Source organism: Oenanthe melanoleuca, chromosome 7 (genome assembly GCF_029582105.1).
Source record: "Oenanthe melanoleuca isolate GR-GAL-2019-014 chromosome 7, OMel1.0, whole genome shotgun sequence".
Lineage (NCBI taxonomy): Eukaryota > Metazoa > Chordata > Aves > Passeriformes > Muscicapidae > Oenanthe > Oenanthe melanoleuca.
In genome coordinates this window covers 21,326,823-21,354,698 of record NC_079341.1, presented here as the reverse complement: position 1 = coordinate 21,354,698, position 27,876 = coordinate 21,326,823, and the positions used below count along the sequence as shown (strand labels likewise).

Genomic DNA, 27,876 nt, shown 5'->3' with positions numbered 1-27,876 from the left:
CTTGCATACCTCAATGAACCTGGAAGCATCAAGCTCTGAGATGGTGTCCCAAATCCAGTGTCAGTGAAGCAATGCAGCCCAAAGCTGCTGCTGAGGTGGAGTCTGTCTGTTCTCAGCTCTGTGGGACTTTCCAGGGGCTTCTCATCTACAGCACATGCAGGTTTATGGTAGAAATAAGTGGCAAAACAGATTTAATCAGGTTATGGCTGGGATCAAAGACCTGAGATCATACTTTAGAACAAATGACCTGAATAAATAGCTACAAAAGAGGAAAGTATTTATTTATTGGGATAATTTTCAGTATTCAGTTAAAAAAAATTAAAAAAAAAAAGGATTTTTTATACAAAATAAACAGAAACTTAATTTCTAAACATGAGCATCCATCTTTAAAAATCTGAAAAGATTGTTCTCCCATGTTTCAGCTATTTCTCTCTCCTGGTCCACACAGTGGTGGTGGAAGGCTTTCATGTACCCAGTGCCAACCCCCCCACTGCTGCTGCCATCCACCCCTGTATGCAATAGGCTGTTAGTTTTGTGCCTTTCTGTTCCCTATTTTTCCTTTGCTAACATGCAGAGGAGAGGAACTTTTGGCCCACTCTGAATTTCAGATTTATTTTGTATCTACAAGTTTAGCTGTTGTGCTCACTAAAAGAAAATGTTTTCAAGATTTTTTTTTTTTTTTTTTTTTTTGAGAACCATAGTAGAAATTTTGTCTTTAGGCTGAGGTTGAGCAAAAAGTAGGATAAGGTAGAAGTATTTTTGCTGTTTCCTAGCTGTGCACTTTTGGGAACAATTGCAGTTGAGAATCACTTCCATAGTTATAAATTACCATGGTGTTACTCATAAGTACTGGAGGCTGGGTCTAGTACACTTCCTTTGACAAATGCAGCTGCTTCATCACAGGAGGACTGGGAAAGTGTTGGAAAAGCTGCAGTGTAAGGAAATAAGATTATAAGAACTAAGGCTTTGAAGTGAGGCTTTATTACAGAATTATCTCAGTGTACTTTTTTATGGTTAATTTTCTAAGATCTAAATCCAAATAATGCTCATCCTGCATATATAATGGATATAGAAAGGGATCAGGAACTCCTACGCTTTGAGCAAGCTAGAGAATAAATTGGGAGAAGGAGAAAATAAATCTGCTTTCAACAGTGCAGTGGAATGATTACTTATGCAGTCACTTCTATGTCTAAATTTTCCATTTCCTATAAAAAAAATGCCTGCACTCTTACAGTCAAGAAATAAAATATTAAATCTAGAGAGATACATGGCTGAAACATTTTCAGTGAATTGCCTTTCCATGAAAGGCTCCAGAATCAAAATATACTAAAAAGCTACACTTATTTATTATGCTTAAGTATTTATTATATGCTTATTTATTATACATTATATGCTTATTTTTTATATGCTTAATTATTTCTTACTTAGGAATCCAAGTGAATTTTCACTTTACTCACCATAGAAATGAAAAGCCCACACACCAATGTAAGGACTTGCACTATCCCTTTCCAGGCATTTCAATGCATCCCATTAAAGTAGTTGAGAAGGAACACTGAGGCTTGGCAAGCTGTCCAAACACAGTTTTGTAACGCTGTGGCCAGGGCTCAGAACCCACACTGCTATTTGCTGTCCTGTGACTGGGGACTTTTGCTGTTTGTTTAACTAAACTTCTAAAGGATCCAGAGCAGATCCCTGTGATATTTTCTCCTGCACATCTCGTTTTGTCAGCTCTGAGTGCACCACTACCATCTACTGGCCAGACCGAGACTGACTGTGCTTCCAAGCACCGCGATCCACCTTAATTCCATTCAGGACAGCAAGGATGCCTGTGGGTTTGCTCCTGATGGTCACTCACACATCTGCATCAGGGCTGCACCAGATTGTAAGATATCACTGCTGCCTGCAGGGGTTTAAAACCAGCATTCCACCAGTTGCCAAAGGAAATACTATTATAGCTCAAGTAGAGGACTCTTTTATTTATTTTTTTTATTTTTTTTTTTCAGTTGAGGATTTAGATCCCAGTTGCTGAAGTAAATGCCCTGGAGGAAGTACATGCCATGGTTTTCATTAGAGTGGGTTTATTATTACAAGAGACTGAGGATGCCTGTTACTACACTGAGGGAGGGGTAACACGATGAAAGAAAAAGGTAGGGGGTTAAATTAAATGGGAATTTCTGCAATGGGAGCAGAGTATACAAACCCCGATTTTTTCCCTATGGTCCCTCTGGACTGTACAGCAGAGATTTCAATCAGCCCATGGCTCCCCCATGCCCCAGTTGCAGAAGGGTGTGTGCAAAGGTAGCAGAGGCAGGAGAGCAGAAGGAGGAGGGTCCCTGCACAAGGAAGGGCACTGCCTGGGAGAGGCAGAGCCAGAAAGGACTTTGCTGTGAAGTCATGCTGCCCACTTAAAACCCTGCACCACAACAACCCTTACTGTGTCTGGTCATGCTGGGCATCTCCAGCATACAAATGTTCCCATCACAGACTTGTGTCCACCTGGGATGTGGAAGTTGCACTGAACATCTTTTCCTCAGACATGCTGTAAGAATTGCTAAAGGGACCAGGAGATAAATTTCCTCCTGCAATGGCATCTGCAAAGACAAGCAGATGGAGTTTTAACAAATCCTAATATCTTGCAGACAAAGTCTGTCATGCTGACCTGAATGTACCTACCTGTCTCTGGTGAGGCCACCCTTATATTCCCCAAGAAAGATGTGGCATGAAAAGATGTAACATTTCTCTTTGGGTAAGAAAATTGAAAGAAGCTAGCATGGTAAAAGCCCCCCAACATTCACTTGCCTATTCAAGCCCTGTTGAAGCCCTAACCCTAACCCTAACCCTAACCCTAACCCTGACACATGTACCTGTTGGTGCTAACCATGGAAGGTGCTGTGCTGCAGTCCATGTACCTCATTTGTGGTATGTACAAATAGGCTCCCACACAACACCCCTTCCACAATTCAGCTGGAAAATTCCTCCAGCCCATCACTCATCCCTGGTGGCCTCAGCTCACTATTGCAGGGCATAGCAGTAGGCTGGGAGAGTATCTGTAAATTAATGCCATGATTCCATCCACCATCCTTACTGCTGGTGCTCTGGCTCCCAACCTCCTTCCAGCACCTCTTGCACACACATTTTGGGCATCTTCATCCATGCCCTGGGAAAGGCTCAGACCACCCAGAGAGTGGTGTGGAGATCACGTGCAGTGCCCAGGTCTGGTCCAGTCACACAGCCTGAGAGGAGGCTGGAGCCAGCTGTCCACACAGGATGAGCCAGTGCAAAGCCTGGCCACTGCTCTTAGGAGACACTAAAGCCTCTCCTCTTAGTAAAGCTGGGGAAAGATTCAAGAAACGTTACAGCATGGATAACTATTAGTCACACTTTAATTTTCCAGTTGATATAATGCAGAATCTCACTACCAATGTCATCAAGGTCAATAAAAACACAGTCACCACATACTCTGATCAGGGACAGTGCAGGAGACATCTGATTAGGGAAAAACAATTGAAAGCCATTGATTACAAAATCCAGAAGGAAGACTAGAAAGCAATCATTGATTACATTCTTGAGTTAATAATATCTGCAGTTATAAAAAGTTAAATGATGAAAGATTTAAAAATAAATATCTAAGGGTCTGCTCCTTCAAAACCACTTCAAAGTAGGAAGAAAACACTGCTTGAAATTTTTGTTCTTCGATACAAGCCCATCTACATCAACATCAACCAACAATCACTTTTTTGAAGTTAAATTTATTGATTATGCCATTACCCTTTAGATATATTTTCAGGAACAAAACATACCTCAAGGAAAAATTGATAAAACATCTATGTCAAGTTTTGTGAAAAAATACAACTTCATTATCCACATCAAAATCTGACCAGACTCTGTATAACTGTCGACAGCATTGCAGCCCAATAAATACCTGTCCTCAGAGATGACACAGCTCACTCCTGGCAAACAAAAACCTCCCTGCAAACCACTCTGCTTGCTGTACTGTAAGAAGACAGCATTTACAAAGTTCTCAGTGAATGTGATGAAGGGGGTTTGTTGGTTTAAGTTCCTCCAGCTGTAGTTTGAATAGGTGAAACAGACAAAGGGAAGGAAGAGGTCATAAGATTTTTTTCCTTTTCTTTTGGTGGTAAAAAGCTATCACAGTTAATACATATAAACAACAGATTATCTGGCAATTGTATTCAAAATTTGCAGTCCACAAACTCTAATAGTGAACTACAAATAAAATCAGTCCAATAGATAAAAGCAGAGGATTAAACCAAAACTTGAAAAATATTACTGAAGCCTAATGTATGGGGTCAAACCCCTAGAAAGAATGTATTAAGAAAAGCTATTTATATTTTATATGATAGAAAAAATTCAAATTAAGAACTTGTGATAGCTACAACCTTAGCACTCATCAAAAAAGGAAACCAGTTCTGTAAACCAGCACAGAAATATTCTGTGTACGAAACAATTTTTAAAAATAGCCCTACACAAAATTATGGCATGAACAGGCAATTTTTGGCCATGTGAAATCTGACTAAGAGGCAGTCATACATTCCTCTGCATGTGCACAAATATTGTATAAAAGCATTTCAGTTGGCCTCAGCTGCTTCCTTAAGTCTGAGGAACAAACCTCCATCTCAGGGCTCTTGCAAAATTTTTAGAATGAGTCACCTTAAAACAAGGAAACTGAGAAACACAACAACAAATGCAGCAGCTTTTAGAGATGGTGGAAACGACACTAAATTCATTGTGAAGTAAAAATCACTAAACACTTGTTTTTCCAGACTGCAATAAAAATAAAAATTAAAAAAAAAAAAATCCATGAAAAGCTCCCAGGTGTTTTCAGAGAGGCAGGTGGAGGACTGGTTGGGGTGGTGGGAATCCCAGGGAGAGTAAACATTTTTGTCCTGGGCTGTGGCAACTGAGACAGCACAGAGACCTGAGCTGCTCCTTCACAACCACCAGCCTGCAGAGCAACAGGTCAGCAAAATTCATCTTTCTTAGCACCTTGGTACAAACACTGAAAGGGAAAGCATCTGCTACATAGAAGACCAGCCCCCTTTGGAAACAGCAATGTGGCTCCCACATGTTGCCCTTCACTTTGGAGAGCAGGGTCTCAGCAAGAATGTCCACGAACACTGCTCACAGGAACACTGTGGGTGAGCAGGAAAGCCATTTGTTCCATACTTCAGAAAGATTTATAACAGCAGCTTTTTCTTCAAACACATATTGCTTGAAAACATTTTTAATGAAGGCTGATGGGATTCCATGTCTGATATAATCTAGGTGAGAGATGACATAGCTAAATCTTTAATGGGATGCTGGAGGCATCTCCCATATAGTACGTTCAGGATGACAAAGCCCATATGCCATTATATCTCTAGACTAATTTATTTTATAACATGAACTAGGCATCACAGGCCAAACTACCAAAACTCTGGCAGTCTCAAGTCAAGAGTGACTTCATCTTCCTGCAAGCTCAGAAATCAATGTGGCAAGAATCTATTGTCAAAAAAATAACTGTTCATTTTACCAGGGGAAAAAAAGAAAAAAAAGTCTTTCTCATAATTCTTGGCATATATTCCAGAGCTCCTAAATTCAAGGCCAAATTTTAATGCCAGCTCATAAGCAGGTTCTGCAAAGTATAAAAAGAAAACACAAGGGCCCAAACATTCCCAAAGGAAAAAGCTGCATGAAAATGCCCACTGCTCTGAGACCTCAAACATGACTGCTCCAAGCGAGTGGTTGGAGGTTTATTTTCAATTCCTGGCTTATCCCAGAGAAGAAATTTTCTCCATGGCTCTGCCTTGCATCCTCACCTCATCCTGCCAAAAAGCAAAAGCTCTCCAGAGTAGGGAGCTCCTCCAGCATTGGTACTGATGGCCACGAGGGTTTCTCAGGCACCCCAAGGGATTCCCGAGAACGAGAAAACCACTGTTGGTTGTGAAATTTCACACAAAACACAAGAACACTTGCTACTTCTGATCAATTAATCGTTCTCACTTTTCTCAAAGTCAGAAATGAGGATACTTTCTTCCAAAGCAGGACTGTCAGCATTAATCTGTGGCAAATAGGCGTTCCTGACCCAGAGGATCCTGCGGAAGAGTTCGTTATTCTCTTTGTGCAGGCACCACAGGAAAAGGGAAATGGCAGCCAACATCATCAATGTCACAAGAACAGCCAGAGCTACAAGCCCACTGTATGATGCTGAAAGGGAAGAACAGAAATTGTTATTATTGTTAATTCCTATTAATTAATTATTAATTAATTGTTATTAAATATAGCTACAATTACAAGTAATTTGAAATATAAACATATAGCTCTTTTAAGGAAAACATTACTACTCCTTATGTGTCACATATTTCAAATTACAGGTGTAACAGTGAAAATATTATCTCACAAAATATCAGCCCAAAATGTGTATTATTCCTTATAAAAAATAAGTACAGAGTTTACCTTTTTCAGAGGATTCTGTTGTATCAGTATCTGAAACAAAATCCAGAACAGTCACAAAATGACCCACAGAGATTATTATGTATATTCACTTAAAAATGGATATTGAGAAAATAATCTAAACACAAAAAGAATAGGCTGTTCTTTGTTTAATTTGACTAATGTCAATGTTATTCCTACTAGCCAAGTTAAACACAATCTAGTATGTTATTTAAAATCCCCTTAATTTGGTGGAATATACTAATTGACATTTGTGTAAGGGTGAGCAGCAGCATTTACCTACTTTTTAAAGTACAAATTCATGAACAGAACCATGCAGAGGCAGATCTGGGTAGTGTGTTCAGCAGTGGTTGAGGGATTTTGTATGGGCTCACAGCTGCCCTGTGCCCTGCCCTCCCTGGGGGCTGTGGAGGTCACCCTGATGCACAGAAAGGCTCCTGCAGCTGGCAGTGGCTGCCCAGGTCCCCCAAACAGAGGTCACCCCAGCTGCCTGGGGCTTTTAGAGGGTTGGGGCTTTTTTCCTCAATGCCAAGGGACAGAACTAATTAAAGGAAAATTGACACCAAGTAAGCAAGCAACAAGGAACAAGTAAAATAATGGTTATAAGGACAGAACTGCCTTCTTTTATGGACTCACATACCTGCATCCATTTTACATACAAAACCCCTTTTTTCACTGCATGGAGATAATTGCCAGACTCCATCTGTGGTCCTCAAGCTGATGCAGAAATTCCCTTTGAGATTATCAAATTCAGGCTCTCTGATGCCCCAGTTAGAATAATTTAAAGGAGAACCATCAAACCAGTAGACTGTCTCATCTATGGGCAGAAGTTGAAAAATATTGCAAAATAGAACAGTATTCTGAGAAATATTTCTGTTTCAGTTAGATTTACCCTCACATGAAAATACAGTATTACAGAATACCAGGATATAGGAAAAAAAAAGGTATTTACATGCATATATGCATATTGAGTATTCAGAATACTGGTAACAATTTCTCATTGGTTAATACTGGTAACCAAAACTCATTGGTTTTCCTACTTCATAAACAGGCACAAATCAGTGAACAAAATCTCAAAAGACAAAAGTGTTTTGAAAAATGGTTACTGGAAATCGTTTTTGGAAAATAACCAAAACACAAACCAGATTCCTACATGCAGTTCTGTTCTTCCCCAAACTTACTATCTGTAACGAGCAGAATGTTCAACCAAACCATTTGTACAGAATAACCAAAATTGTGTAGTTCTTCCAAAATGAAGGCATTTTCATCTTCATCTTGAATAGTCAGAAGATTTGATCCTTCAAATTAAACACAGAACAAATTTTTAAGCAATCCATGCCATTAAAATGCAATATTGTATTTCAAAAAGTTAACACTATGAGTCTTAAATTGAAGAGCTTGAAAAGTCTGGTTATACATTATAAGTTCTTAAATTTGTAATTAATGTGAAAATGCTCAAGCAAATACAAAACTGTTCTCACATGACTTTAAAACAAATTTGAAGGGAAAAATGTTCATGTTTAATTGGAGAAACCAGTATTTTCACACAGAAGGGAACATTTTTTTGTTGCATGCTACTTCCAACTTCATAGTTGGCTTACGAGTTCCACTATCGTTATCTTGAAACAGAGAAAACATATGCCATGATTTCAGTCATTTCAGAAAATAAATATTGATTTAAGATATCACAATGACATTTGGTAGCTACAAAATAATCACTTACCTTGATTTTTGCAGACCTCATATGCTGTTTCAAAACTCATGCCCTGCAGAACTGTGGAAAAGCTGTAGCAACTGTTTTTGAATTTGATCCAGGGTACAGTTTTTTCTGAACATAAGCCTTTATAGGCATTGAGTTTCTTTTCTGTGAAGAAACAGCACAGCTTTATTGGCACAACAAAATACACATTAATATAACATTCCACACACTGTTTTGGAGTAATGCTAATAAGCATGTTATTGTGTTATTGCCTCTATTTTTTTGAAGTGAAAATCTAGTGGTTGCATAGATTTGTATTAAATGAGTACAGTTGGTTTTATTTCTGATCAAAAGCTTTGCTGGATTACAGCAGGATCAGGACAATCTAACTGACAGTGATGTGCAGAGGAGGTCATGAGCTAACCAGGGGCCCAGGAGACCAACACTGCTGAATGTATTTGAAGTATTTGAAGAACTGGATGCTGCCACAAGACCCTGCAGTCTGGCACTGAATGGAGTTTCAGAACTGAATTCTGGATATAACTGAAGCCCAGATGACTGACAGAGCATGGCAGGAAACACAACCTATATTAGGATACAGAGGAATATTCTTACTTTCACTAAAAAAAAAATTGCACAGTCTTTAATGTGTTCATCAATGAAGATAGGATTAATTTTTCACTTTGCTCTAAATGCTTCCCTTCTCCCATCCCACAGTTAATTGCAGCAAACTGGATTTATTTCCCTTCGAGCTAGGTCATTAGCAATCCTCATTTTTCACAGATAATGTAGTGTTCACTGAAGAGACAGAGTAAGTAATTTTCCTGTTTCTTTTCTATTATCAAAATTCTCTTTCCATTCTCCTACAGATCAGATCTGATGGCCAATATTTTATTGGAAAAAAATGGTTTCACAAATAGGAAATACAAAGAAATATACTTCAGTTTTAAGTACTAGTCATCCTTGCTTAACATTGCTTACCCTCTAACCAATTAACCTCCTTTCACATATTTCCACTGCCAGTATACACATTTGCAGATGCAAAGATTTAATATATAAACCTTGACTGACTTACTAGGTGGCACATGGCAAACTGCTCCTTGCAGAAATTGTTCACAATTTGCACTTTTCCAGTGCCCTGAGGTATCAATGTAAACACAGCTGCCAAAGGCCTGGGACTCGTTGTCTTCCCAGAAGGTGAACAAAGACCTGGTCCCATCTGACCATTCAAAGTTAAGCCCATTCTGCCAAAACAAATTTCAGGTTAAAACAAATTTCAGGTTATCTTTTTTATATACTTTAGCCCCATATGAATTAATCATCTTATTTTGGTGGAAATTACAGAGTGTCTTAATTCTCTAAAGGCCTAGCAAGGATCAACAAAAAGAAGAGGCAAGGATCCTCCCAACTCACTTTTGGGAGACTACAAACTACATTTAATTTTCTGTTTTCAGCAAGCAGTTATTTGGGCCATTGGGCTACTATGAATGAAACAATCAAATTTCAATGTCAGTATTACAAGAGATTTTTTTTCCCCATGCTTTCAAAAGTTTTCTATGGCTTTTCGTTTCAGTAGTTGTTGTACCAAACTCACTCTCACTGGACTCGCACATCACGTTAAAAGAAAAAAAAAAAAAAAAAAAAAAAAAAAAAAAAGGAAAGTTTAAGACTCAAATTTTCCAGGGTTTCATCTCCAGATGCAAACTCCCTGTGACTTCAGATCAATGACACAGCTCACTAGCTTGTCACTGGGAAGTCTCCTTGGCAGGTTTGCTACGTACGTCGGCAGTGAAGAGCCCGATCCAGTGGCTGTATCCCAGCCGGCTGACCATGACCGTGAGGAAAGCCTGGTGGTACTGGTCTGTGATGCTCACCAGCTCTGCACTGTTTGCCATGCAGGCTTGTAAGGCTGAAGACCATGTGAAATTCCCACTTATTAGTTTATACATTCTGTTTCCGTATTCTAAAGTGTCTGGCACGGGATACATATCAGATGCATTGATAACATGTCTGGATATATCTGTTATAAACAAAAACGAAGAACTTGTTTTAAAAAGAGACAACTTGATCACAGCTGAGCAGCACCCAAAAAAATCAGAACTATCGTTACAAACAAATTTAAAAATTGCAAAGTCCTTGGTTTTAGGAAGGCACTGTGAAATTTAGAAAAGAAAAAGACAATGACTACTAGAACAGTATCTGAAATTCTATCACAAAACTCATTACATGAATGGCTGAGTTTGACATATTTAAAAAAACCCAAATGTGAATGAGGTTAGTTCCACTGACTGCACCTTTGGAGGTCAGTAAGAAATCACCTGGGATCTGGGCATATCCCAAATGTCCAGTAGCAGTGGGCTGCAGAGTGTTTTTAACCCCAGATACCCTGCATGTTATTTAGATTACCTCTTTTTTGAGCTATTATTATTAATAATCTCCACAATCAGCTTAAATCATAAGGCCTGGCCCCAAATAAGTGATACAGCCAATAGGATAACAAAGTGCATCCCTGGGAGCTTCTCAAGCTCATCTTTAATACCCATGAGCCAAGGCAGGAAGAACACAGTGTGGCACTTAAACAGAAATACTCTCTGTGGAGACATAAATCTCTTTTTAATGATGAACTAACACAGCAATGTCCAAAACAATGAAAAGAAGAAACAGGGCTCTTAGCTTTAAGGAAGACAGAGAGAGTCTCCCAGTCTGTGATGCTGCTTCACTCACTCTCTTACAGGAAGGAAATGCCTTTGCTAATGTGTGTGAATACTTCCAATGTACTTCAAAAAATGAGGCAGTTTTGATCCTCTTTGTCAATTTAGATTAATTATTTCTCATTGTAAAGCTTCTGTGTGATTACAAAATGAAGTGGTTGCTTTGCTATGACATAGCAAAGACCTTTTCAGACTTGATTCCCTTTATGACTAAGAGAGAAAGAGGAGTGAAAACAAACTTTTTAAAACAGTAAATGAATTTATTACTAGTCATTCACAAACCATTTAAAACTAGAAATTTCTAAGCAAGAAAAAAGTTCTGCTCTTAAGCTAAGTGAAGCACCCTGTTCTGTTCCAGCTTTCACTGCTTTAAAAAAAGGCAGAAAATGCTGTATATCACTGACACAAGTCAAGCAACACTGAAAGATCAGAACTCAGTTCAAATCCCCTGCTGCATTCTTTCATTTTAGTCTCCTTCAGAAAATAATTCAAAAAGGGTGAATGGAATGCAGGCAGGATGGCAGAAGCAAAGCACCAGCTCATCTTTCCAGGAACTGACACATTTGTTTGGATACTTGAGCAAATTTAGCAGTTCACTACTGCCAGCAAGAGGCAGTCTCACTACGCTCCTTTCCTTGCTTCTCTGCTCTTCCTCCTGCAAATTCCTTGGTCTGGTGTTCACTTGACCCTTCACAAAGCTGACACAGCCTGTAAAAAGCTGCAGAAAGTGACATTAATTTGATGAAAATAAATAAATAAATAAAGCAGGAGGCAAAAAAATGCAGGGAAGTTCTCTGCTGAACTGCCTGATGGGTTGGGATAGTGCCACGGGTGTCCCACTGGGGAGGCAGGATGGTCCATTTAAGCCAGGAGCACTCTGCTGTGCACGGGGCAGTGCCAAGCTCAGTACAGCCAGGCCCATGGGCCACTCAGATTCACCTCCCTGCTGGGAAAACCTTCAAGTGTAACAAAGAGACTTTAAGTCTTGTGAATTCCTTTAGCTTTAACCAACAGTGCTAATGTGTGCAAGTGGTCATCTTAAAGACTGATACCAAGGTATATCTTGAGCAGCCCACATCATTGGGATTCATTCCAAGAAAAGAAACGTTTTTGGAGGGCTATGACCAAAAAAAAGGTAATTAAAGGAATGGGATGTTCCCCAAATGGCCACCAGAGACCCTCAAAAGACCCCTACTCAAACGTAAATAAGCTCCAAGAAGTGATTTGAATATGCAAATGAATTCACAGGAATGTTTAGCATATATGTATGAGTTTGGGGAAATGGAATGAATATGTATAAGTTTCACAGATTTCAACTAGTCTGCTGGCTGACAATGGGATCCTGCCAATGGGGAGGGGCCAGGGAGGACAAAATCAACTCCACAACTGGGGGGAGTACAGAACAAACCATTCAGTGAACATACAAAACAACCAGTGAGTGCAATACAACGCTGCCCCCCACCCTAAATCGTATTTTCATCAAAATCACCATGGTTTTAGCCTTTTGTAATTTCATGTGGTTATTCTGCAGCCATGAGAGAAGACATGAAATTTCATCTCTGTTTCTAATTCAAAGATGCACTACAGAATACTCAAAGTTAGGAGGAAAAATTAATAACAGAATATTTTTTAGCAATTACTTCTATATCTCAGCTACTGATCCATTAAACAGTGTAGACCTAGCCTGTCTAAACAGCAAACTCAGAATATTTTTTACGTTCCTTGTTTTTGAGGCACTTATAAAAAGCTGCTTCTGGATAAAAACAAAGTAAGACAAATTCCATACAGTAAGAAGAGAGCACAGAAGCAAAGCAAGACAAAACCTTACCCTGAGTCTTTTGGCAGACAAACCCATAATTCTTCTGACAGTCTTCTAAGTACCATTTTCCAGTAAAAAAAAAATTAGGGTTATTTGATACCAGTGTACACAGTGGAAGTTGATCTTGAATGTTAAAATGCTCTCTCTGCAATCAACACAGAACCTTATATTAATTTAAAAGTACACTGTGTAAAACAATGCATAATGATTACACCAAATTGAGGAGAATAATTATCTCAAAGTTTCTATAACAAACATTTAGGTAGAACAATGAACAGTCCCATAAATACAAATTGAAACAATGACCTCATAACTAAAAAGTCACAAGCTTTCAGTGAACAAAACCAAAATGCTAACTCCAATTGGGACTAACACGTTGTAAAACAATGTATTAAAGTAGGAAATTCATAATCTTGTTCCTAAACTTTGCTCAGACCAAGCATCTAATACTAACTACTTGATTCCAACTTTGCTGCTTAAAACTAGCTGCACGAGAATGTGAGTAGAGCCACAAATTATGTAAATGTCTGTCTTGATGGTGCCTTGTTTGTTACTTCTAGTTGTGCCTGTAAAACCGTGCCCACAGGTTTTTGAAGTTGCAAAAAGTAAGTTCAGCCTAAACTGCTGTAACAATTTTGGTCCTGTCTTCTGGAAGTCATGATTTTTATGCATAAAACCAACTTCTCACTGTCACAACCCCCCTGAAAATACTCACATCCACTACTTCAACTGGCGACCAGTTGGAATACATTTGAGGATTTTCATTCAACTGTTTTTCATAATCATCACTCTGGAAACCTATCCAAACACTAGTTTTCCACCCATACAGATTCATCGTTATGAAAGCTAAAAAATGAAACAGAAACAAAATAAAATAAACCAGTAAGCATTTAGGTATAGATGAAGTCTCTTGCAACACACAAAAGCATTGAAAAAATTAATTTCCAATTAATGATGTTACATAGTTATTAAAAGAATGAGTGGCATTTCAGTACCATCTAACTACAAATTCAGTTAAATGGATTAATGTCAATGGGGTTGGGATCTAGTCCATTAGCTAATAATACCAGTCCAACCACAATACAGTCCAATTGAAGAAGTTTTCTACAGGTTTTTTATGAATAGGGTTCATAAATATTTGCACATTTGCTGACATCTATTTCTCTGACAGTTCCAGCCTGGTGCCAGACTACAGATAAGATTTTAAGTACTACTAAAAGATAAAAATGAGGTAGTAAGGTAAAAATGTTAAAATGCAAATTTTTAAATGGCTATCCCATTTTTGGGAGTATTTTTAAAGAGTGGTAAGCAAAAAAGAATTTGCAATTATTCCTTAAAATGTACCTGTCATATATCTCAGTGAACCTTTAAATTCTGGCAAAGTGAGAAAGAGAAACGTGAATGTGTTTAAAGCAGTGGAACCGTGGGTGAGAGCTGAACAATCTTCTTCCCTAAATCTGTATCCAAGATTAAAGTTTACTACAGCATTCTAATGAAGATCATGTTTTATTTATTCAACAATATTTTCAGCACTCCACCTTGCTCCAGTTCATCTTCCAGGATAGCAAGTGACCCATCATGGTTACTGCAGAATTCTTGTGCAGAGTACCAGCTTCTCAGATGTTCTGGATCCTTTGGAATTTGTATTAAAAAGCACTGTTTCAAAAAACAAAACCAAAGAAACAAACTTGCTTTGCTTGTTTTCTTCCAGTCATTTATCAGTCCCTGAGTGATCACTAAAGCATTTCACATGCTGTTACTGAATGTTAAGTATTTCACGGGTTTCTGTCCTGCCATGGACATCTCCAGCATGCTCAGTGTTAGTTTTCAACTGTGATCTGGATTGCATTCAAATCAGTTTTTCCAAGGCAAACAATTGAGGTTAAATTTATCCTTGCAGTCACTGCAGTGATAACTGGGATAAATTCAGCCACCTCAATGCATGTTGCTATTAAGGAACTTAGGCATTTAAGAGAAGCCAGATGAAATAATTACCTCTTGACCCTCAATTCCAAATAGTCTTTGGCTGATAATTATCTTTAATGAATTTGAAACAGCATGTTTCAGAGGACAGCAGCAATTAGGGATCTATTTAGTACATCAAGGGGTTAGAGACCTCTTTTGAGATCATAAAAGGCACTTGGAATTGTCACATGTGAAAAAGAGAAGCTCTTTATGAAAAAAGACAGGCTTTTTATGGCAAAGGGACAATGGCATAGCTTTTGCATATATGAGTATTTACTCCCTGAAACTAAAGTAACATGTTAAGACAACTTCTTAAAGTGTGGGCAGCTACTTAACAGCAATAAATCTCAGTGTCACTGTGTCAGTGGTTATAAACCTAAGGGCCCTGTTTTCAAAAAGCAAGAAAATCTTCAAATACTTAGTAATCCTTAAGTACAATTTCTGTCCTACATATGGAATGCATTTTGAACAATGAAACAGCATGAAAAAAAGCTTTTACTTTAAATCCAAAATGTAACCAGCCTTTGGGACATGCTCCTTGTTGGTTCGGGTCTTTTGGAATCTCTTTCTCTATCTTCTTTGGAATTTTACGTTTGCAGATACAGGGAAGAGAAACAGTACAGTTCTCATCACCCCAGCGTCCTGAGCAAAAAGAAAAATCACAGTTCAAAGCTGGTTGGAGAACTGGAAAGGGTGTTTTTCTTAGATAGCTAAGATATTGCTTAGTGTTTGAGTAAAAATAAATTCTGCATCAAATACATTTGGACATAGTGCATTACAGTGGATTTGATGGTTCATGGGCACATACTGTTATTTCCAGTTTAATTTCATCAAGTAACATAACATATGACTATATAATCATTTATTTGAAAAATAAATTATGAAAAAAAACAAAGATGCCTTCCAGATAAAATAGTTTGACTTCCTTACATTGAAAATTTTTGGCAAGATCCAGGTGATGATAAAAAATGCTGACCTGCTTAGGAGGAAAACACACTTTTCAGGAAACTCAACAAATTTTTGGCCAGCTCTTTGGCCAACTGAGGGGGGAGGGTGTGCATCTCTTCTGTTTATCTGATACTAAATATGGCAATGGCAAACTTTCAAAAGTCATGAATCAAAACCCCAAGATTATGTGTGGAAATAATGAAGGTTTTACATTTTTTCAGTTTTGACTTTTGAGGCTGGGATTACAAAACTACAGCTGCATTATTCTTTTTCAGCTCTTCTCACAAATACAAAGCTGGCTATTTTTATTTTTTGTGAGACCTGGTGCGTTTACTTTATGATGTGACTTGCAGATCATCAGAAAACAGACACTGTGAGATTATAGAAATCACTAAACCAGCAGCACTGTGACTTTTTTTTAACACCCTGGTAAAATACAGAACTTGGCCGTAATTGAAAGACTAGCACCAAAATTATGGCACCCAAAAATCCCTTGGCAGATTGGCTATGGGATCAAAAATAAGGTAGAAACCTGAGTACTTAAAGTCATGTGCTGATAGAAAAACAGTTTACAGATGTAGGAAAAATTGTTGCTAAGTCCATGTGGGTCATTTGTTTAAGAGAAAAGTATCTGTGAACACCAGCAATGCATTAACATTATTGCTGTCCCACATAAAAGTCCAATTAAAGCTGAGGTATCAATAGCACTAGAATCCTTGTATTTTGACATTAGAGACCTGTAACTATTAAAGTACTTTTAAAACCTACAACCTAGTCTCTGATCATGTCAGTGATATTTCACTATTCTTTCCTTAATCATAGAAGCAGTCATGCAAAATATAACCATAGAACAGGCCTTTAATATGGATTTCATTTCTCAAAAGCAATGAAAAAACACATAAACCCTTTGGACAACAACAGAATCAAGTCACAATTACTGCAGCAAAAGGAAATATAAAAGAAACCTGTTTGTGATGAAATGAAGCCACATCTTTTCCCTGGTTTCTGCAGATTTCTTTCCCTCCCTTCTTCCCAGTTCTGGTAAGTTACTGGTGATTCATCTCTCCAGCTGCACAGAAATATTAAGAACAAAGTTTCACTTTTTCCTATCCTTACCTAAAATCACACCTTCCATTAAAGGGTTCAAAAGGAGATGCAGGGGAAAAAGTAAACAACCAACCACTGTGACCAAGGCCAGTAAAAATGTCTTTTACAGCCCTGTGAGAAGGAACATTGCAATAGGGAGATAAATTAAGAGCAATATTATTCTGAATTACATTTACATGAGAACTGAAATTGTCTCTTGACTATCCCACTCAGACACCAAACTGCTTTGGCCCATCCTACAGGGACAGGGCATGCCAAGCACAACTCACAGCAGCTGTGGCACACGAGCTCTTACCGAAACTCATCGCTGAGGTTTTCTGCGTGCAATCCAATCCACCAGTGAACATCACTACTCGAGAGCTAGAAAAGAAATGTTTTGCCAAGTGTTTAGATGTTTTTGCCCTTCTACCAATGCATTTACAAACTCCTAAAGTCAGACTGTGTACTCAAATGGCATCTCCTTTGAGTTCCAATGGGGAGAGCAGGTGCTAAATCCTGCCCATGTTAATTCAGGTAACTTCAGTGAGGTTATTCACTTGAGTAGAGCATGATTTAGCTCCCATCTTTCCACAGGATTGCTGATGTGTCTCCTGTAACCTAGGAATTTACAGCCTATCTGATTTGAAAAGACTGTCATCTTAGACCAGAATTTGTTTTCCCCCCAATTCCTAAAATTAAACAAGAGCAAGTGTTGCCTTTAAGCTGTAATACAGTGCTGATCCTCGATGTTTCCAAAGTGTTTTCTGAACATTTACTAACTTTGTGTGGTTCATACTCAAGTTTTCTAGAGATGCTTTCCAGATTGATTGCTGTTCTCATGAAAGGATCTAGACCTTTGCTTCTAAAAGGCAAAGTGTCATTGAAAAGTCATGGAAATAATATAATTCCAACAGCCATGCATTATTGCTCTGTTGAATTGATTTTAGCTTAATCTATGAATTGGTTTCACTTCAGGGTTAGCCACTCAGTCACAGTTTGGGGGCTTTTGGAAAAAGGAAAAAACAGAAAGTTCTGAATGTGCAGGACACTAGAGAAGCCACCTTCTATCTGCAAAGCATTTATTTTTTGTCAGAAAGAACTGAAGTCCAGCCTGTGCAGTGCTTCCACACTGTTCTTCGAGTTACAGTCAGGATTTCTCCAGCCCACATCTTATTTAGCAATATGAAATGAAGAAAACAGAGATTTCTGACAAAAGACTCTGGCATGCTCTCTGGTTTGGTATTGCCTGGCCCCTGACTTTAGCTCTCTAATTACAGCACTCAGCCTACATACTACAGTTCTTAAAGAAATAATAAAAAATATAATTCCAAATTCCACACTAAGAAATTCTGACAAAGTTTTCAAATGACACATGCAAAGTCTATTTGGACTGCTGAATATTATTTTAATGATTGCCATACTTATTCCTACTTCCAAAGGAAATAGTTACAATCACTCAGGGACAAACGTGGCTATGCTGAGAAAGCTCAGCCAAACCCAGCAGGCTTTAAAAGAGGTGTGTATTTTGTATTCTGAGACAAAACTTCTAGGAAGTTTAAGCTGATTTCCAGTGTCAAGAGACTAAATTTTGCTTTTTCATTGCAGAATGCTCATAAACTTTTGAAATACCCACTAATTTTAATGTTAAATCCTCTTTTGAAAGATCTTATGTAAGTAAACATAACTTTAAAGTCACATTCAATTTTCCATTTCAAGTGATCTTAAGTTGGAAAAATATATATATTTTTAAATTTATATAATTTTTAAGTCAAATATTCAGAGTTAGATAATGCAATAATTATATCACATCACAGTCTCTGGCTGATTTGGAAGAAGACAAGACAGCATAGCCAGTTCTGTTGCTGTTCATCATAAGCTTTTTCTGCTATGATCTACTGGTTTAAATCTATTTCATTATGTGAAGCTATTTCTCACTTTTAAAGCTGTTTGTTACATCAGAAAAGTTCTAGAGAAATTCTGCTGTAAACCAGGGGAGGATATATGGAGGAAAATGTCTTTTTTTTTCCCCCATATAAGAATCTATAGTCACAATCTATAGTCTACATCCAGTAGATATCATACAAATCTGAGGACTCATTGGAATATTACCCACACTGGTGTACACAGAGGAAAAGAAACCTATTTCCATGGCCATAAGCACCCTCCTCTATGGTTTAAAGATCCAGATAGAATTAAGACACAGAGAAATTGGCAATCCTTCACTCTTGGCCAGCTGTCCTCAACAGTAACATTTCATATGATCGTGTTTAAGATTTAAACCATGGGGACCATTTCAAACATCTGTATTTGCTGCCCACATTATGCCAATACACCCTCTGAAACATCCCTGTATATTGCTGATCACCAGCTGCCAAGTGACAAAATGGGAATGGAGCAGAGCTGCACTTGGATCAGGAGACATCCCAGAGGATGCAGAACCACTGTGTGCATGTGAGGAACCAGGACAGCTCCTCTTGGCCAGAAAGGGGTGGGTGGAGAGGAAGAAATAGAGAAGGATGTACACCACACCTTTCTCTTGTCCCCAACACTTTCCCAACTTTAGGATAGGAAGCTGGCTTTTGCTCCTCTTGGGTCTTTTGAGGCAGATTAATCAGCCTGCTCAATAGTAGAGCTGATTCTGCAGATTTAAAATGTTACTGACTTCTTAAGCTAAAGAGAACTTCAGGGAAAGATATGGGAAATGAACTCGGCAAGAACATTACTTCTAAAGTAAAATGTCTTTTGGATTCTACCTGGAATAACAGGCAGACAGATTCTCTGAAAGATACAGCAGAAAATATCACTTACTACCTGAGGGTTTATTTTTTAAAAGGTGTACTTTTTCTTACCTTCCTTATTTTATTTTGGATAAAGGTTTGTTCAGCAGAAGAATTTATAATTGCCAATCCACCACGAAGCCAGCCACAGACAAACTTAGAGGTTTCCCATTCTGCAGGGCTGACATGGAAAAGATATTCTGCTCCTTGATAATATGACCAGGGCAGTTCTAAAAAATGAGCAAAAGAGTCAGTGGTGTGCAGAGGTAAAAAACTCATTTCAAGTCTCATCTTTTTTTACCCCCATGGCCTGCCTGCAGCCACATCTCAGAGGACAAATATGCCACTAGGAACAGCAGAATTGTATTTAACATATCAATTTCTGGTGATAAAAATGGGCTATGAGTTGTTTTTGGTTTTTTTTCTAATACTCTATCCCCTGAGATAGATATCAAAAGAGTTGTCCAGGCTTAACAGCAGGGCAGTTTTAAAGTGATAATCAGATTATCAAACTCCTGTGCTTATTACTGGCAATATTCCTTAACCCAGCCAAAGCAGTATCTGGTGCTTTGGTGTTCCTAAACAACAGTGGCAGATTTGATATGTAACAAAAAGTTTCTACAGAGTTCCTTATTGGAATTTTTCAATCTAGAATATTTTAGTTATTTTATTTTTAACAAAGGTTTAAACTGCACTTCCAAGGTATATTGTTTCAAGATGAAAAAAAGAAAATATTTTCATACCAGCTGTGTACCAAACTGGATTAATTGGTTTGACACCTGAAAAAAAAAAAAAAAAAGTCATTAAGAATATTGCTATTCTTGTTCAGGGATAAAAAAAAAATTATTAAAATAAAATAAAATAATTGCCACACTCACTAAAAAAACATTTACTGTAGTTTTTATGAATAATAACTTAACAATGAGTATTTCTAACTAGCTAGTAATCTTGCTGTATGTTTTTAAATTGAATGTTCACATTAGATCTGTCAACTGAGCAACAAACATAAGTGGAATAATCCATTTGGCTTTGCCATGATTTCATGCAGAAAAGCAGCGAGAGCTCCAGAGGTGGCTCAAAAGCAGACTTTTAGATATTTTTTTTCTTGTCTCTAATGAATTGCAAGTAATGTGCATAACAGAGAATACCTGTTAATTAACATCCCACCTTTTGGTATTTTGCATATCCATTCACGCTTTTCACTGCAGTGTGCTGGAAAGACTGTTCTGTTTACTCTGAACACACCACAGCTCCTTGAGTCATCCTCGACATACTTGTCTTCCAAAAACGCAGACACAACCTGAAAACAGCACATGCATTCTCTTTCACTGACCACCCAAGATGAAGCATTTAAAAACCCCATCATGGAGAAAGAGGAAGCATTTAGACATGTGTGTACAATAGGAACACCTAAGCAACAACTAGAGGACTGCCTAAATTATGATGGTAAAATACAAATAAAAGAATCCACAGCCATGTTCTCCCACTGTCCTGCCCAACTCACACATCTTGTATCAGACTACTTCTTCATAAAAATAACTGAATAGCTATGGAACCAAACAACTTTTGGACATGATTATCAGCAGTTGCCCACATGTAAAAGTCTTTGCCTTGGCTCAGTGTATGCTCAGATATGACTTAAGAGGTTACTGAAATACAGAGTAAACAGATAATTACAGGTGTTCTGTCAGACCACTGCCACGTCCCTCCAGAAAGTGCATTTCTTTTATTAAATCCAATCCAGAACTGTCTCTCTTCTGTTCTATAACAGAAACAAAGAAAATAACATTTCTCCTTCACTTTCTCCTTAGCCATTTCAGAAATAATTTCTTCTTGAATTCAATACAGCATTCCATAATACATTTCTTAACTTTTTAGTATCCTTGAAGTAAACTCTTGCTTTCCTACTAAAATCTTAGATTATGTTTTACAAGATGAAAACATTTAAGATAGGATTAAAATTGTTGAACGTCCATTTCAAAGAGAAATGTTAACTCACAAAAATACCACCTTGACAATAACAGCTGCTCAACATTTACCACAAAGATCATCTTCAAAAAGAATCACATTGCAATGTTGCTGATGCATTTCACCCATTTTTAAGTTCACGTTAGAGTAGAGACTTCTTTGGACACTAGTAAAGAGGATGGAATAACGTAAATTGTAGATTAGTATGATTAAGAGGAATCTTGTTAGTGCTAAAAATATATTTACCTATCAAAAATTGTATATAATAGATTGTTTAAAAATGTCTCTTCATAGATGTGGCTAAAGCTAGCAAGATGGGCTCCAAAATCTTGACATAATGCTTCTGCTTCATCCCACGTTCTTCTCATCAGAACTTTTTCATTGTGAAATATCTACAATAAAATAAACATTGTAGTAAATATAATTAATTTTAGGGAGCAGTTTTTTCAGAAACCCATAAAAATCAAATATCAATCACAGTTTTTCCAAACTAAAGTCGTGTATATTCCAAGCATAGCTCTGATGCTTATTATTTTCTCTCACTTTTAAATGCAATGCAAGATGGTAACAGAAAATTTTTGTTTGTTGAGTGAAAGAAATAATGCCTCATCAAAAATGTTTTAGGAACAGCATATCCTTAAGCAGGTGTAGAATCAGGAAAACTCAAAGCAAGTATGACATGTACCTTGTAGCAGCTGAGCAGATTAGGTTCTGACTCCCATCCAAAATAGCAGGAACTCGAATATTTTTGAAAAGTAAGTTCAGGTTCTTCATAAGAATTTATTTTTTGCTTGCACAATGACATTGCTTTGAAGTTCTTACAGCTTTTCACCTCCCAATAACCTACAGGGTGCTGCCCTCGCATAGCCACACATCCTCCAGAACGACCTAGAATGGGAATAACAGTTGAATATCAGAATAAAAAACTAAAAAATAAATTTTTTTTTGGTCAAGTGGCTGTTTTATTGACATGAGTTTTTGAATAAAACCTTAATGAACTTAGAAAACTGGCAAATTCTTTGGTCAGCAGCCAGTTTATAAGCTTGTCTTAGGGCTGATTGAGTTTGTAAAATGAACCACGACAAACAGTTCCTCTCACAAAATGCAGGAGGAGAAATTCAATTAAAAACATTACTTTTGCAAAATGCAGTAGTAAAGCAATAAAGAGTCCAATTCAGACTCCATTATTGAAATGGATTATTTTTATAACTATGTCTCTCTTTTCAGGTATTGCTTAGTGGTTTATGTTTCAAAGGTTGAACAGCTATTTAATCTTTTCACTTTTTGTTTCCTTGGACTATTTTCCTTAGAATTACTATAACAATCTAGATCAAACTAAAAGGGAAGAAGAAGACAGTGCTGTTATTCACAGAAATGTATCTGACAACCTCTGGCTTATTTTTCATATAAAATGCAAACATTAAATTGTGACTGTTACTGAATAAAACTCATGACTTTTCTAGGACCTTTTGCTGAGAGTCTCAGGAAGCCCTTGAAAAGTTCATAAAGAAATGAATGGAAAACATCACGTTTGGTTTTTGGCTTTTTTAAAAAACATGATGTATACAACAAATGTATTATAGTTCATAAAGGAATGTGTGAAAAACACCTCACAGGAAAGAAAAATTTCAGGGATTAGCTAGGAAGGCCCATCTATGGGCAATTTTAGATTATGGAGCCAACAGCAGATGTGAATTTCTCTCTCTGCTCTCTTGGCCAGGCAGGGAGGAAAGGACTGGGACTCTTCAGTCCCTGCTAAGCCACTGGTGCCATGGAGAAGAGATCTCCACTCCCCAGTTCCCATTTCCAAGCCATTGCTTTTTTTACCAGCATGCTACTCACGTGGCTGGTACTTGTTCCAGTTTGTGTAGCTCACAGAGTGATTCTTTCCTGCTGTACTCAGCCAAAAGTATTCTCCTGTGTTGTTAAGGTCTTGCAATCCTATCCAAATATAAGTTCTCTCAGACTCTGCCATGCTGTGGATCATGCTGTTGATAAAAGCTTGTTCAAACCTTAGTAAAATAATCAAGATAAAGCTTTTAGAATAAAATAGGTAAATTGGTATTTTAGTGAATAGCTCTCTAATAAATTAAATTATTTATCTCAGAAGAGAAAATTATAACAGAGATATTTAGTTTTCTTTACAGAATGATGTGGGGAACTTTAGGCACAAGTCTGTAGCACAAGCCACAATTTTTCCCTATTTTTTCCAGTATTTAAGCACATAAAAGAAACACTAGAATCAGATCTTAGAACCTCCATGCTTGAATTACAAGATAGCAAGACAGAATGTATTAATGATGCACAAATGAAAACAAGAAAATCCTTGTATGAAGGAAAAAAGTTAGTGGGGTCTGAAAAGAATCCAGAAGTATCAGAAGTATCCTACTGAAAGCAGCAGACACACAAACCAGCACTAAGAGACCAGATCTGAAGGATCCAAGGCCCCAGCTGAACTGACTACAATGAATCACCTTTTTCTTCTTTGATTTCCTCACTAAAGTTATGTGAGACATACACCTTTTTGCAAGCTATAGCTGTTGTGTATAGTAATCCAATTATCACTTAGTTCTGATATAATTGGTATAGGATTATACAAGAAGGTTTCAGTTTATGAGCACATTTAATCAGCTGACTATGAAAATTATACAGCAAAGAAGTTTCCCAGTTTGATGACGACTCATTCAATTTTCTGGTTTCACAAACTCTGCAAAGAATGGCTAAATATAAGGATGACATTAATGTAGAAAACTGGATGTATCTGTAACACTGTGAGTGACTCAGAACCTGTATTTAATTTTCACTTCCTCTGCATGTTCTCTTTCTATGTCTACTCTCCTTCCTCTACAACTTAATATATGATGAACATTTTAGGATCAATAATTAAAAAGTTTTTGCAGTTTTCACTTTTGCAGAAAAAAACCCAGCAGTAATTTAACAAAACCACTAAACAAACATGTTTTTGTTACTACTTGCCACTGCTGCTAACTGGAACTGGGAACTAACATCATAATTGGTAATGGCTGCACCCAGAAGTGAAAAAAAGCCAAAATTAAAAAAAAGCAAAAAATGACCGAAGACATATACCAGTGATGTGCAGCATGCCCTCAGCTCTCTGCCCCATTTCAGCTGCAAGAATTTGTCCTTTATTCCCCCTGAAAGGGCTTTTGTTGCACTGCAGCTCAGTGCTGCACACCCTGTGCACAATCCTGAAACCACTGGGCAGGCAAATTCCCATTGATGCAAATCCTTATGCAGGGTAGCCAGTGTTCTCCTAAAATACCTTCCTACTGTTCATCTGATTGCTGGGGGTTACTGCCCCTGGTCTGAAGGGAGCAGATATTTCCTTCTTATATTCTGGGGTATAGGGTTTTTCTTGTTGTTTAGTTGTTTGTGTTTGGTTTTTTTTAAACAATAAATGTGCAGCAGTTAAAGTATCTATGTAATTTATCTATTAGTATGTACAAATTTAATGGAAAGTCAACATAAAGGGCAAATAACAAAGAGAGCAGAGAAAACCCAAGAATTTGGATATCTACAGAGGAGAAAGCTCTTGCTAATGCTGAAAGAGAGACAAATAAGAACAAGGCATGGGAAAACAGTGACAAATGCTTTCAAACATTTACTCTCTTACCCTATTTGCTGAGAAATTACATAAAATGATAAAATGCATACATAAATAGAAACACTTATACAACATTAATTGATTTGGATTAAAATTTTATACTTTTTCATTATAAAAAGTAAGTGTATTTTCATTTTTCAGTACACCTTCCAAGTACACCAATAAAGTTTTCTAAAGATGTTACATACCCCTGTAGAAAGCACTTTCTTTAGATTTCTGCATGACCATGTGTGCACACTGCTACAAGTGTTTATTAGCCCAACAGCTGCTTTTTTACTCAATTAATTTTCAATTAAAAAGCAAGGCAAAGCACACCTTTGATTTTAGCTGATGTTAGTAATTATGCTCACCTCTCAAGCAAATATTATTTCACAATGGTAATATCTTTTGCCATGCAATGCTCCATGAAGTTAGAATAGCTCTTGTTAGAAGTATCTTCACACTGTCTAGTAGGATTAACTACCTGTTTGTTACTGATACAAGTGCAGATGGGCAGAAATAACCACTGGAAGCATGTTCAAAACTTCGAGGGGTACTGTCGATTTTGTAACAATATCCACCATGTCTTTCCCATCCCTTAAAAGAAATGAACATTATTTTATAGATTATTGTATAGTTGTTAAAAACTTGTCCCCCTTTTGTACCTTCTGTCTGATGATCCCTAGCATCCCTATAGATCTTTTCTTTTCCTACCATGGTTGAAGAGCAGTTATCCTCAAGGTCACTGAAAATGGGGATATCAGATGAGCCAGAACACTGTGTCAGTGGTCAGTTTGTCTCATTTAATCTCATTATTAGTCTTTTATTTCATACTATTCACTCCTGGGTGTCCAAAAGACACCACCTGGACTGGTGTATGTTCTGCTGGTGTGAGGTCATGCAGCATACCTGCTTGGTCTTATGATTAAATGTTTTAAATAAGCAAGAGAATAAAGAGATAATACAATCTCTCAGTCTTCTGATTAAATGAATGCAACTGTTTTCACATTAGAAAGAAAAATATCAAAGCTGAAGGACTGTATGAGGGTTCAGCAAATGTTTTCACAGGGTGTGACACATCAAGAAGTGGAAATTTATCCTGAGCAGATGTTGCCAGAGAGGATCAAAATACTTATGACCAGTAGCTCAGTGCCTTGAGACTCAATCCTGTGGGGCATAGCTTTGAGAAGAAGCTGAAGTACTGTCAAACTTCTGAGTACAGCTTGTCAAGAAAACCTTGATGCTCTGCACATTTTTCACCCAGCCAGGACTGTGACAAACCTTTCCTCCACTAATAACATCCAAAATTCTTGAGGGACGAAACACATGGGTCCAAATGAAATAAAAATGTGGTCACCCTAAACTTTTGGAAGTGTTAAGCTGGAATCAAGCAGTAATGTCCATAATAGTATGACAAGAATTCTGGATCTGGACACTCTACATCTGGCAAAAGACTGCATATGACTCCAAACAGCCCAGCTTCAACCTCTTTGCAATTCAACTGAACTGGTTGTGTTTCTTCATTTCCAAGAAACAAGACAGGAAATTTAAAAAAGGAAGACAATGAGCTAAATAACAAAGCAGCTTAGAAAAGTGAGATTTTTTTCCTCCACAGTTTTGAGTATAACAGAAATTCAACAAATTTCCTCTTTTCACACTGAAACGGAACTGATGGCAAATAAAGTCATATTTTAACACACTTCCTTTTACTACCAGAATGCAGAGCCTAAATGCCTGAAAATATGATGGAATGCCCAGTTAGATAGCTGTGCTCCTTGCCATTCGTGTTTGAAATCAAATGGAATTCTGATGTACGAGTGGAAGAGTTCACCCTCTGTCAATGAAACTGATTGTTTTTCACCCTGACATTCCATTTCAATGGATGAAAACCATGTGTGGGATGAGGCATCATATAACAGCCATTATTTGCACAGATGGTGGAAAAAAAGGGCTTCACTTTTGATCTAGAAAGAAATAGGAACTTGGGTCACAATCACTGATGAAACAACAAGCCATGAAAGGCATCTTGTGAAGGTTTTAAATCTTACATTAAAATTTAGTTTACATACTTTTAAAGCAAACAGTGAGACTTTTCCAAGCAAAACATGCACGTCTTTAACATGAAAAACTAAAATTATCTCTCTATTTGCACCCATATGTTCTGTAGCTGTATTTAGAGGTTACCCATGTAATTCTATGTTATTAGCATAGTTCCAAAATAACCACAAATCCATTTACCTCTGGACAACTTGATTCCAGTTCAGGAGAGACACTACTGAATTCCCCCGCTTTTTTGCAGATAAAGAAAGATTTGTCTTCACATTTTTTAATCCTCCAATGTCCCTCCTAAGGAATAAAAAAGAACATATTCTGTATATTCTCATATTCTCATGGATATCTATACAAACATTAGATTACACCCTTTTCCTCTTTTAACTCTTCACTAAAATATAAGCAATTTTTCTCACTCCATTTACTTATCTTTAGATGGTCCATTTATTTCTACCAGCACTGTCAGCAGGAATCTCAAATCAATCATACAAATGGGTTTGTCTCTTTGAATCAGTCTTCAGGATATAAAGCATCTTAATTAACTAACACCATGGCCATACCAGAGCACTTTTCTCTCTAGCTATCACAATTCTTGTAAGATTAGTCTCTATATTTGAACAGTCCTTATTCAAGATATTACACATTGTATTATATAATTTTCACACATCTGTACATACAGGACATGTATCAAAAACCAATGGCTGAAAATTTTTATCTTGAACCTCCTTTTCCTTTGTATTTTACATTTTCATTTATTTGTTTACACTGAGTAAAATACAACTTTGGAATCTAAA

General features: G+C 37.4%; 1 protein-coding gene across 1 annotated transcript in view; it reads right to left on the bottom strand.

The window, feature by feature from the left end:
- Positions 1-673: 673 nt before the first annotated feature.
- The window catches only part of PLA2R1 (phospholipase A2 receptor 1), a 45,595-nt gene continuing 18,392 nt past the window's right edge, over positions 674-27,876 (bottom strand). The window contains exons 9-31 of the mRNA XM_056496473.1: positions 27,269-27,376; positions 25,515-25,627; positions 23,269-23,438; positions 22,112-22,314; positions 21,673-21,818; positions 21,136-21,220; positions 20,626-20,758; positions 20,202-20,237; positions 19,531-19,688; positions 16,998-17,062; positions 16,561-16,664; positions 15,147-15,289; positions 14,221-14,338; positions 13,398-13,528; positions 12,692-12,827; positions 9,934-10,172; positions 9,228-9,396; positions 8,177-8,317; positions 7,635-7,751; positions 7,094-7,270; positions 6,457-6,486; positions 6,004-6,207; positions 674-928 (exon numbers count right to left, since the gene is read on the bottom strand). Coding sequence (XP_056352448.1) covers positions 837-928; positions 6,004-6,207; positions 6,457-6,486; positions 7,094-7,270; positions 7,635-7,751; positions 8,177-8,317; positions 9,228-9,396; positions 9,934-10,172; positions 12,692-12,827; positions 13,398-13,528; positions 14,221-14,338; positions 15,147-15,289; positions 16,561-16,664; positions 16,998-17,062; positions 19,531-19,688; positions 20,202-20,237; positions 20,626-20,758; positions 21,136-21,220; positions 21,673-21,818; positions 22,112-22,314; positions 23,269-23,438; positions 25,515-25,627; positions 27,269-27,376 — 3,018 coding nt within the window. The 3' untranslated portion in view covers positions 674-836. The remainder of the gene's footprint in view (positions 929-6,003; positions 6,208-6,456; positions 6,487-7,093; positions 7,271-7,634; positions 7,752-8,176; positions 8,318-9,227; positions 9,397-9,933; positions 10,173-12,691; positions 12,828-13,397; positions 13,529-14,220; positions 14,339-15,146; positions 15,290-16,560; positions 16,665-16,997; positions 17,063-19,530; positions 19,689-20,201; positions 20,238-20,625; positions 20,759-21,135; positions 21,221-21,672; positions 21,819-22,111; positions 22,315-23,268; positions 23,439-25,514; positions 25,628-27,268; positions 27,377-27,876) is intronic.